Here is a 14,797-nt window from a genome sequence, read left to right as displayed (position 1 = left end):
GGGAGGTATACAGCCTAAGTGAGTAAAAAGTAAAGCTAGGTTTTAAGTACTTAATTCAAAATCACACAGTCTGTAAGCATGTCCACTTAAACTCTAAATACAGGGCTCCTTCCCCCACATCATACAAATAAATTCCATTTTCTTTATAAAGATTTTTTTTAAAGATTTTTATTTATTTATTTGACAGAGAGAAAGAGGGAGCACAAGCAGGCAAAGCAGCAGGCAGACTCTCCACAGAGCAGGAAGTTTGACTTAAGGCTCGATCCCAGGACCCTGAGGTCAGGACCTGAGCCGAAGGCAGATGCTTAACTGACTGAGCCACCCAGGAACCCCTTCAAATCTCTTCATAAAGATTTGTCAGGCTATTATTTTCCTCTGATGAATTTCTACCATTATTATACAAAAAATTCAAATTAATACGTACTTCTTCATGACTTTTGCCAGTTATTTTGAAGTATTACTTTTTTTTTTTTAAGATTTTATTTATTTGTAAGAGAGTGAGAGCACATGTGCACAAAGAGGGGGAACAGCAGGCAGCTCAGGGAGCTGCTGAGCAAGGAACCTACCCAGGGACTCGATCCCAGGACCCTGCCATCAGGACCCAAGCTGAAGGCAGACACTTTACCAACTGAGCCACCCAGGCATCCCTTAAAATACTATATAAATCTATTACTTACCTTTTAACAAGAATATTACATTACAAATTCTTTGAGATAAGGACATAATATTTCCTGGTCTGTCCCTTAACATGTCTACAATAAATATTTGGTGATAGTTTTTTTAAATTGATGATTAAATCTTAAGTGAACTTATAGCTAATTTCCACTTTTCTACGGTAATGGGAGAAAAATAAAATGGCAATCTTTGAACTTGTTTAATCCAACTGGCTTAAACACTACCCTCTATTCACATTCCCCTTCTAAACACAAATGTTTTAAAAACCTTGATAACAAGTAGGATTTGAGCATTCCTTTCTTATTTCCCTCTAATAACTTCTGGCATATCTATTCCAATAAGAAATACTAAAAGACAGCCAAAAATTAAGGAGAGAGGAAAAAAACCCAAACTTTTGAACAAGCAAGAACTGGCTCATGTCTTCCTGCTGGGGGCATTCTCTTTAACGGCACCACATTTACTTTGAAAGAAAAGCTGAGTATTACTCTTTAAAGGATACGCTGTCAAAACTGCAGTTTTGCAAAGGAAGAATGCAGGGATATTGTAGTGTTCAAACATTAACTCTGTCAGTTTCTCTCTCTTTGCTCTAGTATTCCACTTGAGAAGAGAGGAAAAAGAAATGCAAGTTATTTACTGTTTAAAAACTAAAAAGTTGATTTATTTTAAGATTCAATATAGCACTATATTAACAAAGACGTAAATATTAAAAATAGAGTACCACAGAAAATAATCTTCATAAGAATATATATTTTTGTTTGTAAATAAATTTAGTAAAAATAAATTAAAATTTAATTTAATTTAATTTAATTTAATAAAAAGTAAAATCGTCTGTTTCTATGAATTCTACAAGTTATACAGACTTTTCAAAGTACAAGAAAATCATGATTCTTATAAAGTATTATTAAATCTTAAGAGTGAATCTAGTAATTTTAAACCACCAAATTTTCCCACTTAGAGCTGGTACTCCTAAATGAAACTAGGTTAAAAACAGTAACAAAATGTTGATAATTTATGATTGTTATGCTAGCCTGCTGGGCTCTTTGGACTCTGTACCAAATTTATTTCACAAGACACTTCAGTCTGGTAATTTCCAGCCCTAGTTCCACATTGGACTTCTCACTTGGAGAGCAGAGTATACAAGCAGATACACCCTGCCCCTGGGGCCCAGGGGTAATTCATAAACCCAAAGGGAAGCAGCCCAAGGAAATCAAATGTTAAATAAATCCCTGGAAAATAAGGAGGGCACAGACTGCATGGAGCACTGGGTATTATACACAAACAATGAATCATGGAACACTATATCAAAAACTAATGATGTACTATACGGTGACTAACACAGCACAATAAAAACAACAAAAACAAAAATCCCTGGTGGGGAAGAGGGGAGAACCAAACCCCATTTAGGGTGCTTTGTTATTGTTCTTTGGATATTTTACTTACTGAAATAATAAAAATTATAATAGTATATAAAAATTAATCCCCCTTTCCCTAATTTTCAAAATTCAAAATATGAACTTCTATGCCTCTTTAAAGAAAAAGAAAACATTTTTCAAATGAGTTTAAAAAACAACAACTACAGAAACTCAGAAAACAAAGTCTGTCTTACCGGTGCTTCTGACATGAGAACAGGATGCAGGCTGGCTTCTGATTTGACATGCATTTTGTAGGTATGATCCAAAATAGCCTGGAAACTATCCCAGTCTTCAACTACAATATAAGATTAACACCCTGAAAACAATGCTTCGTTGAAGATGAATACAGAATCTTTTAAGAGACTATTTCTACAGTTTAGCATTAACAATATACAGAACCTACTTACTGCATAGATTTACTTCATAATATAGTACTTTAGTGCTCACTTCGGCAGCTCATATACTAAAATTGGAACCATAATACAGTATTTATATAGACATAATCTTTGTTTTCTATGAATATGGAAACTCTTTTTGTTTCCTTCAGCCCCCACAGAATCACAATCTGTAGACCTGTCCCAAATGTAATTAGTGTATCTGATAGACCTAAAATACCAAAAAAATATTATTCAGTAAGTACTTACTAGAGGCATAGTACGCAATTTAAATGGTAAGAGAACATACAAAAGAACGGTATGATCTAGATCTGATATTCAAAAAGCTTACAATCTACTTGAAAAAACATTAAAAGATACTAAAAAAAGACCCCTCAGGGAATATAATATGCTTTAATTTGGCTTTCACCTAAACATTCCATCAAAACTACTTGCATAAGTCACTAATGACCTTCTAATGGACAAATCCAGAGGAAACTTCCCATTTGTACTATCGCTTGACCTCTTTTAACATTACCTGACACTACTGACTGCTCAACAGTTTAAAAACATTGTTTTGCCACTGTCCAAAGAAGAATGTCATGACTTGTACAACATACTCCCACAGGTGTAGGAGGATTTTGTTTGTTTTGGTCAATAAACTTTGTTAGTCACTCTAGCTTTTCTCTTCCCTTCTTAGTGTAAATCTCAATGTCACAGCTGAGAACACGAGAATTAATCACTTCCATGCTTCCAGAACTTGTTCTTCCCTTGGCCTTCTGCTGAATATTAATTCTCCTACATCCCTAACTATTCCTCCTTCAGGGGCACCTTTTCTTCTCTTCTGTTCAATACAGAACAAGCTCTGACAAGGAACCCCATCCTCAACCTGTGTCTCAAATTTCACATTCTTTCTGGCTAATATAATGCAACTCCATGTCTTAAAATTTTCCTCACTCAATTGCTCTAACAGCACCTATATTCAAATACTTTGAACGCAATAAAAAACTCATTTACACGCTGTACAGAAAAACACCTGTTTGCAAGGCTGTACCCCGGCTGGTGTCTGGGAACTTAACTGACAACCAGTTCCCTACACTGATATAAAATTTCCCCTAAATAATAAGAGCAGTTCACTGTGCCTAAACTGTTTGTACAATGTGGCTTATGCTGAACACCTTCTTTCCCTCTGGGAGCCTTGGATTTTAGTATATGCAAGGTACAGGGTCCCTATGACCACCACAGTAAAAATCATCTCCAATGAGCTCCTCTGGTAGACAACACACACGTTACATCTCGTCACTAGAGGAATTAAGTACATCCTCCCTGACTCCACTGTGAGAAGACTGAGAAGTTTGCACTGGTTTCCTCTGGACTTCACTTGATGTCGTTTTTTCCCATCTATTTTGTTTTGTATCCTTTCAGTGTAATAAATCTTAGTCATGAGTACAACTATATGCTGAGTCCTGTCAGTCCTTCTCGTGAATAACTGAACCTAAAAGTGATCTCATGTAATATACTTGTATGTTAAGACCGTAAAATTTGCTCCTTCCCATTCTATCCTACTTCAACGAATGGTACCCAAAATTGAAGAAACTTTTTCAACTCTTCTCTTTTCACCTCTTTGATATCTCTCAAAGTCACCTCAGGATCTCCACCATCAGTGATAAAATTTCAACCCTCTTCACTTTTCATCTTAATTCTCACCTCCCTACCTGATCCTCCTGTTTCTATTAACACCTTCCAATCTAGCCTACATACTGCTTTTAGAATCTCTCCAGCTGGCAAATATGAATATTTCACACCTCTGTTTAAATTCCTTTGGGGTTACCTTTCAGAGTTGCCAGCTTAATACACCCCTGGCATCGTTTACAAGCCTTATTATTACTGCTCCATGCTCACCTTTCCTGCAACTGGTCCTAATGCATCCACTGTTACAGCTATACTTAACTGATGATCTTTCTAAACAGGTAGGCTTCTTCCACAGCCCCACCTCTTTACATATGCCAGCCTTCCAGTCAGGCTAATCTTTATTTATTGATCAAGATCCAATACAAAAGTTACCTCCTTTATGAAAACCATCACTGACCCCCAATGACAGAGTTAAATACCCCTCCTCTCTAATCCCACTCCTTATCAAACATAACTATACAAATATACAAATATTTGTATATTTATATCTATCTACCCTATGAGTCTCTTAAGGAAGAGGAACATGTTCGATGCCTCTTTGTATTCTTAGTGCCTGGAACATCAGTTTGTGGAATAAAAATAATAAAATATCCGATAGTCAACTTACAAGTTTTATGTCTAAAACACAGCATGTATATTCTATAAATCAAATCCACAGAAGCAAACATCGTACCCATCCCATTTTTTAGTGGTGAAATGGCCTCCGTATTCTCCCTGGGAACGCGCAGGGCATTAGTATCTATATAGTAGGTGGGGCCACCCTGTTTGCCTTTATCGCCATCAATTTCCATCAGTGTGCTTCCATCATCTCTTTCTACCACCATACCAATAGCTGTGGGGAAATCCACCTGGAAGAGTCAAGAACATGATAATAGAAATTTTACCTGCTTTTATCAAGTAGTCATTTTTTTCCAACTAAAGTCTTTTACTGTAATTGAGTCAGAATTTCTGCATGAATTTAATTCTACATAAATGGCCTTTCTATATCCAATTAACTAACACTACACTTACTTTGGGACAGTCTTCACCAGCATAACCAGCTCTCACAGTGTAGGATCCAATATCAAAAACAAGAGCTCCAACTTCATCTGAAAAGATGAAAGGATAATTAACATTAACAACCTACAGTTATCTATGAAAATTAAGAGCACTTAATGTGCTTAAAATGAGAAAGTATATGAAACCTCTATTACAAAATAAAGCACGTATTACATTCATATTACTAGCTTGAACCTAGTTTTAAATACATCTTAAATATTCATTTAGTTAAAATATAACAAGTCATAATTGTATCAGTATAGGTTCAATCAGCAATGAGACAGTACACTAAAATTGGGTAATTTGCAAGACCTTACTTCTCAAAGGGGCTATTTACAAAGATGTAGGGATAATACAGGAAAACCAAAAGAGATAGTATGGTACCCTAGCACTAATAATACCACCCTTAGAACTGAAGAAACATGGAGAAGAACTGTTACCAGAACCCAGAGAGAGTTGTGTTTTGAGGGCTACCTGACAAGGAGCTGTGACTTCAGTTGAGGGATGCGGTGAGCCATGGCTAACCCTGAGGGGATAGAACCAGGCTAATAAATATGCCAGCCTCTCTCTCCCCCACCCTCCACTGGCTCACGTGATCTCACAGTTTATCACCCAAACTGGGCCACTTCTGAGTGCAAAAAGGGTTCCCTATTAATAGTTCTACCAGGACAAGAGGCGTAAAGTAGGAAATATGGTTACCCTACCACGGGCCAAACCAGAGGTTAAGAGACCCACTGAGGCAGTCTATGAAGATCAGCCTTTCTGGGAACAAAGAGGATGTAAATGGGTGGAAAGTAGATCTGGAGGGGCAAAGGGAAGATATGCAGTATACTTAGGTAACAGTTTTTCAGATATTAAGGGAAATTACATCCCATGCAATTAGAGAAGAAACTTAGCAAAACTCCAAGAAAAAGAGAGACTCCGAAGAATAAGAGTTTAAGATGTAATTATACAGACCAAGTAAAAATCATAAAAATGAAATTATCAAAGTTCGCACATTTCAAAGATTTTTAGTAAAGTTTAATGCTGAGGAAGAAAGCTGGTAATTTATTTTTCACATTCATATTCAGAGAATAGCCTTTAATTATACTTTAAAAATATTTCACCCAAAACAGCATACCTCCAAAAACAAAACCCTTGGGTTTTCCAGACACTAATTTTTCAAGTAAGAATTTTTTTCAATCCTTAAAAAGAATAAAGAACTATTATTTACCTCCATTAAATTGACAAAATCCACCTGATAAGATCAAGTGTTGTCAAAGATGTAGGCAAAGAAGAGCTCCTACACACTTGCTTATAAAAGCTGTAAACTGATAAGTTTACAATAAGTGTACAATTCAGTCATATGCATTAAAGTTTAAAATGTGCATACACATTACACTTTTATCTTCTCTAGAGAAACTCTCACACACATACCAAAAGGAGACACATTTTAGAATGTTTACTAGCTATGTGACCTTGGGTGATTTCTAATTTCTCTGCCTCAGTTTCCTCATATGTAAATGTGCATAATAATAGTTCCTATCTCACAGGATACTCTAATAATTAAACATGTTAAATGCTATAATGCATGTAATCACCTGGAACAGTACCTGCACATAATAATCACAGCAGGTGGGAGCCACTATTACCATTATCATCATCACACTGCTTGTCACAGGAAAAAATAGAAATAATCTAATAGTCTCTCAGTATGGAGACAGATAAACTATAATTTATTCACACCATGAAATATTATACAGCAGGTAAAATGAATGGTCTAGATCTACATGTATTAATATGGATAAATCTCCAAAAAATGATCAGTTTGAAGAGCTAGTTAATACACACACACGTTATGATACTATTTAATTCATTATGGACACACAAACTGAGTGAAAGCATAAAATCTGCATGGGGTCTGGGAATGTTGCCTACAACTTCAGTTCTGCAGCTTCTTCTATGGAGGGAGAGAAGGGGACTCTATATCAATAACATTCTACTTCTTAAAATATCTCAGGCAAATACAGTAAAATATTACATCTATTTATCACACATAAACTTACACATTTTTAGTATGTTTGAAGTACTAAAAATTAAGTTTTAAAATAAAGAAAAATCCGTGGTTATACAGATATTCGTAGTTTAGAGATGGTGTCCTTACAGAATAATGATCTCATTTTTATTCAAATAAACTGAAGAGCTACCTATTTTTACTTCTAATTTGAAAGGAGGCTTCTGCACTTACTACATTTCCCAAACATTCTCTATACAACCCTCTGGTCAAAATAATTTTGTCTGAAAGTAGGGGTGCATTTGTTATCACCACAGCTGTACATTCAGGAACAAAGAGTAAAGTTACCCAATGAATATGAATTAATAAACGTTAACACTGACTAATCAGAATACTGGCTAAAGAAATATCCTAACTAAACAAAGGAATTGCCTTGCCTGGTTAACCAAAATCTTCAATTACCTTTCTCAAGGATCAATCTTTTGTCCTACGCCAGGGCTCTTAACCTTTTCTGTATCGTGGACCTCTTTCACAAAGCTCCAGGCTGAACTGTTTCCCCCTAAAATTCCTATGTTGAAGTCTTAACTCCTAGTATCTTAGAACATGACTCTATTTACAGATAAGGTCTTAATTTAAAGAGGTAATTAAATTAAAATGAGATAGTTAGGATGGCCCCTAACCCACTATAACTGGTGTTTTGGCACGAAGAGGACATTTGGACACAGATATGCAGAGGAAAGACCATGTGAAGACACAGGGAGAAGAGAGTGCTTATAAGCCAAGGAGAAAGACCTCCAAAGAAAACAACTCTGCCAACACTCTGATACCAGATTTCTTGCTTCCAGAATAGAGAGAAAATTAATTTCTGTTGTTTAAGCCACACAGTCTGAGGTACTTTTTTACAGCAGCCCTAGCAAACAAATACAGACCCATCAGGACACTTATGACTCCCTTCTTAGAATGTTTTAAAATAGATCACAGGGGCACTTGGGTGATTCAGTGGGTTAAAGCCTCTGCCTTCGGCTCAGGTCATGATCCCAGGGTCTTGGGATCGAGCCCCGAGTCCGGCTCTCTGCTCGGCAGGGAGCCTGCTTTCCTTCCTCCTCTGCCTGCCTCTCTGCCTACTTGTGATCTCTGTCTGTCAAATAAATTTAAAAAAAAAATCTTTAAAATAGATCACAAAAGAAACTAATTATAATAAAATATAGTTCTACCTGTGGACTACTTAGGGAGGCCAGGGACCCCATTTCTGGAACCCCTCCCTTAATTTATCCTTTCATAAGTAATCTGCTCCACCCCTACAGCCTCAACTTCTACTATCTTGGGGCACCTGGGTGGCTCAGTGGGTTGGGCCTCTGCCTTCAGCTCAGGTCATGATCTCAAGGTCCTGGGATCAAGCCCCACATCAGGCTCTCCGCTCAGCAGCGAGCCTGCTTCCCCTCTCTCTCTGCCTGCCTCTCTGCCTACTTGTGATCTCTCTCTGTCAAATAAATAAATAAAATCTTTTAAAAATAAATAAATAAATAAATAAAATTCCAATCTCAAATCTCTCAAGCCCTCACCTTCATCTAGATCCATATCTCAAACTTTTAAAAAATGTTACAAATAAGATTTTTTGTTACCATTAAATGTCCAAATTTTAAACAGATTATTGGACTGGTGGCTCATATCCAACCAACTTCATCAGGGGCACCTGCATGGCACAGATGGTTAATTAAGCATCAGGCTCTTGGTTTCTGCTCAGGTTGTGGTGGAGTCCCTCACCCCCCTACACCGCCCCTGCTCCATGCTGAGTGCAAAGTCTGCTTAAGACTCTCTCTGTCCTACCCTACACCACTCCCCCCTGCAAAGCGCACACACTCTCTCTCAAATAAATAAATCTTTAAAAAATAAACAGTAAAAATAAATGCAAGTTCGTCATTCTGTAGATCAGCAAGGCTCACTTCAAAAACATGATCCTTAGGCCTTCAGATGCAATTCTGGCTCCATTAAGTTCTCTTGACTAGTGTTTTTCCCGTACTTCTTAACACTGAACATAGGTGGTACTTTCACATTATACCAATTTTTCTTAGAAAACAGATCAACTGCTTTCTTCTTGGGTCCCCTTCTAGCCTCTTTACTAAGGCACTTGTTCTTACCAACTGCCGTGGTGCTACTCAGAGAGCCAAAAGGTCGCATCTCAAACTTCTTAGTGTACAACATCAATTCTTCCTGATGTCCCAAATTAGTACCTCAAATTCAACATATCTGAAGCACTGTCTTCTGTTCCCCATCCTACCTAACCTAGTCTAAGCCATGCTATCATAATTTGTGGCCTAGTCAGCAGAGGCAAAACACTGAGAATTGTGAATGTCTTCACATTTTTCATACCCCTCAACAAGTTTTGCAAAACAATTCTGCTAAATATTTCTCAGTTACCTTCTTCTTTACTACCATTGCCACTGTCTTAGGTGGCAAGCTCTTCTTTTAAAAAATTTGAGAGTGCAAGTACACGGAAGACGGACGGGGACACACACACACACACACACACACACACACACACACAGGGGAGGGACACAGAGAGAGGGAGAGAATCTCAAGCAGACTACCTGAGAGCACAGAGTCCAAGGTGGGGCTTGATACAACGATCCCAGGATCATGACCTGAGCAGAAACCAAGAGTTGGATGCTCAACCAACTAAGCCACCTGAATCAAACTTTATCTCAACAGGGAATTATTACAATTCCCTATAAGTATTGTTTCCCATCTCTTCACCTTCTCCATCCCCAATCAATCTTCTGCACTGTTATCTTTCAAAATTGTAACTCTGAACATATGGGTACATAAATCCTTCAATGAAAAGAGAGCATCACTCAGTGGTTTCCCATCATCTACAAAATAAAATTCAAATCATTCCACCAAGTTCATATTCAAGGCTTAGCAAAATCTGACAGTAGTCCTGTATCCCACCTCACATACTACCATTACCACCATGTGCGCTCACTAAGCTAACCTTTGCATATGTGGTCCTTCTCTACTCTTCTTCCACTATCCCCATAACCTCTCTTGTGAAGTTCTCTGACTTCCCCACACTGAGTTAGTAACTTTCTTGTCTGTTCTACCTTTGTAACTTCTACATATCGTCATTACCGAACACACTATGTTGAATTAGTTACCCTTTCTCATCTTGTCACCCAATTCTCATCATATGGTATAAATGATAAGATGCACCATTATTTCATGCATCACAAAGAAAAAAAAGCATGCTGCCAATTAAACTCTGCCAAACCATCAAGAAATGTTCCATGTTAATTAGACTGGAATTAAAATTTTTTAAAATTTTAAATATGTGAAGTAGAAAAACCCACAAAAGGAGAGAGAAATATTCCAACTTCAGCTCTTTAAAATTGGGGGGGGGGTAATACAACTAAAAACAGATAAAATATGGTGTCTATTTATTTAACTGACTCACCTATAAGGCTAAGCATCTTGGTAGAGGCTATACCTGCCTGGTACATAATGAGCACTCAAAAACTGTTTTTTTAACGAAATGAAAAATCTAACAAATCTATTATGCTCCTGTCCTAATTAGATGGCAAACTATTTGGGGGGGGGGCAAACTAGACAGAGTAGAATTTTAATCTGAGTGACACTCCTGATTCTTCGAATTTTGCATCTATTTTCCTTTTTCAAAGGATGGGAAATAGATCTATTTCCTGTATCTTGTTTTGTTAAAAACTAAGTGCCAACAAACCCAAAATAGGAGAATGGCAAAGGGAGATAGAGGACTTAAACCATAACCATGGAGGTCTGGATATTTAAAAACTGGGATACAATTTCTAATGAAAAAAATCCGCTGGATCCCTTTGCTTCAAAAAACACTGTTTTCACTTTTCTGAGGATATTGATGTTTTTCCACAGAGTAAATGGCTTTCAAATTTAGAGGTGTGGTGATTTTTCTGGGAAAACATGAAGTAATGGTGGCAATTTTCTAACCTGGTCTTAAAACATTCCAATATGATACTGAAGGCAAATGACTTTGGAAGAAAGCATTTTATTTATTTTTTGTTTGTGTGTTTAGAAAAGGATGCCCCAACTCATGGGGATAATGGTCTTGAGAAATTTTTAAGATTTCATTTGCAGGAATGATGAAACACAATTTATCAAAAGTGGACTGCTTATTTTTATAATGCGAGTTTGAGGAAAAGAAGAACCATGAAAAATGGTCACAAGAGCAATGAGTAGGCCTAGAAATCAGTTAGAAAGTACGTAAATCTGCATTTCCATATTTTTTCCAAAGTATGAATTATGCATTATACCCAAGCTAAAGATTAATGTCAAATCTAGTCAGAAATCATTATTAGAATAAGATAGCTATAAATTTTAAAATTTAAACTGCTAAGATCTTTTAAATAAGCAAGCAAGTTAAAAATACAGAGACTACTGGGGGACCTGGGTGGCTCAGCTGGTTAAGCCTCTGCCTTCAGCTCAGGTCATGATCTCAGGGTCCTAGGATAAAGCCCCCGCATCAGGTTCTCTGCTCAGCGAGGAGCCTGCTTCTCCCTCTCTCTCTGCCTGCCTCTCTGCCTACTTGTGATTTCTCTATCGAATAAATGAACAAAATATTAAAAAAAAAATACAGGTTACTAAGTTAATTACACAAAACCTGGGTGGGAGGTTTGGTTTCTTTTCACAGTACACCCTTTGGAAAAAGTGACCTACTACAAATACCAGCCATACCCGGGTAACTGAAACACAAAATCATACACTTATTTTTGTGAGTTTGAAGCATTTTATATATGAAATAGGCTTTAAGACATATTCCTCTCCATAAGCCAATGAGACAGAAGACGTTTATGATGAAGACCTAAAACATACATGAATATGCTGTGGCTATATAACTGAAAAATGACCTACGGAGAAACAACCAAAAAATTTTTTTTAAATAGGAAAGGGTTTTATTGAAATGCCTTTTTCTTCATCCCAGAGATTCTTGTTCACCACTTATTCGTAAGTTATGTAACTCTGGGCCAGTTACTTTATCTTTTCCATACCTTATTTTCTTATTCCATTATATGAGAATAGCAGTATCATTTCCTAGGGCTACTGCAGACTGACGTTATTATTCCATTCTATGGGGATAGCAATATCATCTCCTATGGCTGCTGCAGACTGAGTTAATGCACATATTAAACGCAACACATGAAAAGTCTCTGGAAGAGCTCTTAGTACAAAGTATGCACTCAAAAAATGTTTGCTACTAGCATTTATTAGTATCCATTTTTACCTCAGTCAAATTAAACAACGCCTTCTAAGGAAAAACTCATGAACAGCTTCTAGGTCTTTGGATCAGTAAACCTGAAGGTCAAAACAAAGTCAACAGCCTCCAAGAGGCAAAGGCATAAACACCGTTTTTTGGTCAAGATGGCATCTTCAGATGGGAAAGAAGTAAATCATGAAGATCCATTGGGCTTTCTCCAAAGCAAAAATGGGAAACAGTATACTGACTCTCACATTTGAGAAATCAAAACCAAGAACATAAACGGGGAAGAAAACGATGAGGATCAGCATATTACCGCAAAGAAACTCCAGCTACATTTCAAAAACTACTAAGAACTCTGAAAATCTCATTTCTATGCCTTACCTGTAAAATGCCATCCTCTTCAGAAACAATAACCTTAATAGACACAATGACAAAAGGAACGCTCTAGATTTGTCTTGTTTTCTAAACTCCTCAAGCACAGCAAAAACCAGAATCATATACATCAGTGCTTCCTACCCATCTAGCAAGAATGAAAGCTCTGATTCAGTGCATTTCGAGTGGGGCTTGAGATACTGCATTTCTAAAAAGCTTGCAAGTGACGCGGACACTGCTGATCCATGGACCACACTTGGTGTAGCAAGTGTATCGTTATCTCACTGAACCCTCACAACCAACCCCACTAGGTAGGAATTACCATTTCCAAAATGAGGAGCCTGAAGTTGGGAAAGGCTAAGTAACTTGCCGAACGTCAAAGTGGTGAGACTGAAAGTACAAGCCAGGTCTGTGTAACTCCCAGGCCCGTGCTTATCTTTCCACTACACCACAGCAGACCCAAGGACAACATCTTTACAGGTTACAGGTGTTCCCACGAGTAACTCCGGAGAACCCACAGTCAGCAAACAGGCAGAAGTTACTGAAAGGTGTGAGGCAGTAGAGCACAGAACGAGAAGAGGCTGCGTCCTGAGTGGCCGCCACTCCTCCAATCAGTGGTACCTCTCGCAGCTCGCGCTACCCTCCACAGGACGATGCGGAAACCCTCCGTCCACGCTTACACACTGCTGGGACCTCCCAAGTTTAAACGCGCGCGCGCGCCCCGATGTAGCCGAGTTATGGAGACACCGGGGAAGATGCGACCCTACGGCCGGCCGCTCAAGCCGGGGCTCCGGGCCCAACCCCTCAGGATGGAGTGCCCGCCCAGGCGGAGACCGGCACGCGACCCCAAAACCCTGCTCCTACGGGGGCCGAGGCTGGAAGGAACCGCAGGAGGCGGCGACTCCCGGCGCCCGAGGCTCTTCGCCGAGCCGGGTGGGCTCCGGGGGCGGGCAGAGCACGGGGCGGGGATGGGGCGGAGAGGCTGGGGTCCTGCGCGGGGGAGACCGGAAGGGGCCGCTGGGGAGGGGAGGAGGGCTGGGGGCGGCGGTTACAAATCCCACACGCTAAAAAGGCGCGCTCTCTCGTCCGGCCGCACTCACTCACCTCCCCCGTACACCCCGCCGCTCATGGCTGTTGTCCGCGCGACTCCTACGCTAAAGGCTACAGGGCGAAGTGACTGCGACGGCCGCGAGTGCGGGTCCTGAGAAGCACTAGCCCCTTACCCCCTTAACTTCCACCGCCACCCCCCTCAGGCAACAAAGCGGCGTCCACACACCCCGGAGCTCAGTCACACTTGCTGTCTGGTCTTCTCGGCCAATCATGAGAGGCCCGGATACCCCTTAGCCAATCAGAGAGAGTCCCTGCTGCATCCCTGCCGCGGCATAGCCAGTTTAGCCAATCGAAGGTAGCCAGGGAGGCGGGGAAAAGGGAAAGCGACGGAAGGAGGGTAGGAGTTGGGTTGCGGAACCGGCCGCAGGCTGGCGGCGTGGGAGGGGGTGGGGGGAGGCTGGGGCGGAGCTTCCCGGGTGGGCGGGAGTGTAAGCCCGAGGGAGCCGGAGAGGGAGGAGCCAGACTGGAGGGAAGTGTCGGGGTGGGTCCAGGGGTGTGGCTGGTCGCTGAGTACCCGAGGGAGTCCGGTAACCTAAAGTAAACCTCTGGAAAACAGTCCAGAAATAGAAAGTGTCTCTACGCAGCAATTCCTAATTGGACTATGGAGAATGCAGAATTTTTTTCCCCAGGAAATGTACTTTCAGCTAACCTTTATGTTAAAAAACTTAAAATGTTATGCTCAACTTTAGGGTAGGGAACAGTAAATCAGACAAACCAATAGGATCCCGCAATTTTTGAAATGGTTATTAATAATTAAAAGAAGAGGGGCGCCTGGGTGGCTCAGTCGTTGAGTGTCTGCCTTCGACTCAGGTCATGATCCCAGGGTGCTGGGATCGAGTCCCGCATTGGGCTCCCTGCTCGGTGGGAAGCCTGCTTCTTCCTCTCCCAC

General features: G+C 39.7%; 1 protein-coding gene across 2 annotated transcripts in view; it reads right to left on the bottom strand.

The window, feature by feature from the left end:
- Positions 1 to 14,101, bottom strand: part of ACTL6A (actin like 6A) — a 29,330-nt gene extending 15,229 nt beyond the window's left edge. Inside the window, exons 1-5 of one of the 2 annotated variants that reach the window (XM_080801731.1) lie at positions 13,903 to 14,101; positions 5,165 to 5,241; positions 4,761 to 5,001; positions 2,282 to 2,382; positions 1,175 to 1,272 (exon numbers count right to left, since the gene is read on the bottom strand). In XM_080801731.1, the coding sequence (XP_080657857.1) occupies positions 1,175 to 1,272; positions 2,282 to 2,382; positions 4,761 to 5,001; positions 5,165 to 5,241; positions 13,903 to 13,927 (542 nt within the window). In that variant the 5' untranslated portion in view covers positions 13,928 to 14,101. The remainder of the gene's footprint in view (positions 1 to 1,174; positions 1,273 to 2,281; positions 2,383 to 4,760; positions 5,002 to 5,164; positions 5,242 to 13,902) is intronic. The other variant, XM_080801732.1, reaches the window with a different exon arrangement.
- Positions 14,102 to 14,797: the final 696 nt, after the last annotated feature.

Source organism: Martes martes (genome assembly GCF_963455335.1).
Source record: "Martes martes genome assembly, chromosome: 1".
NCBI classification, from domain to species: Eukaryota; Metazoa; Chordata; class Mammalia; order Carnivora; family Mustelidae; genus Martes; species Martes martes.
Note: the sequence above shows the minus strand (reverse complement) of the source record. Positions and strands in the feature narration are given on the sequence as shown.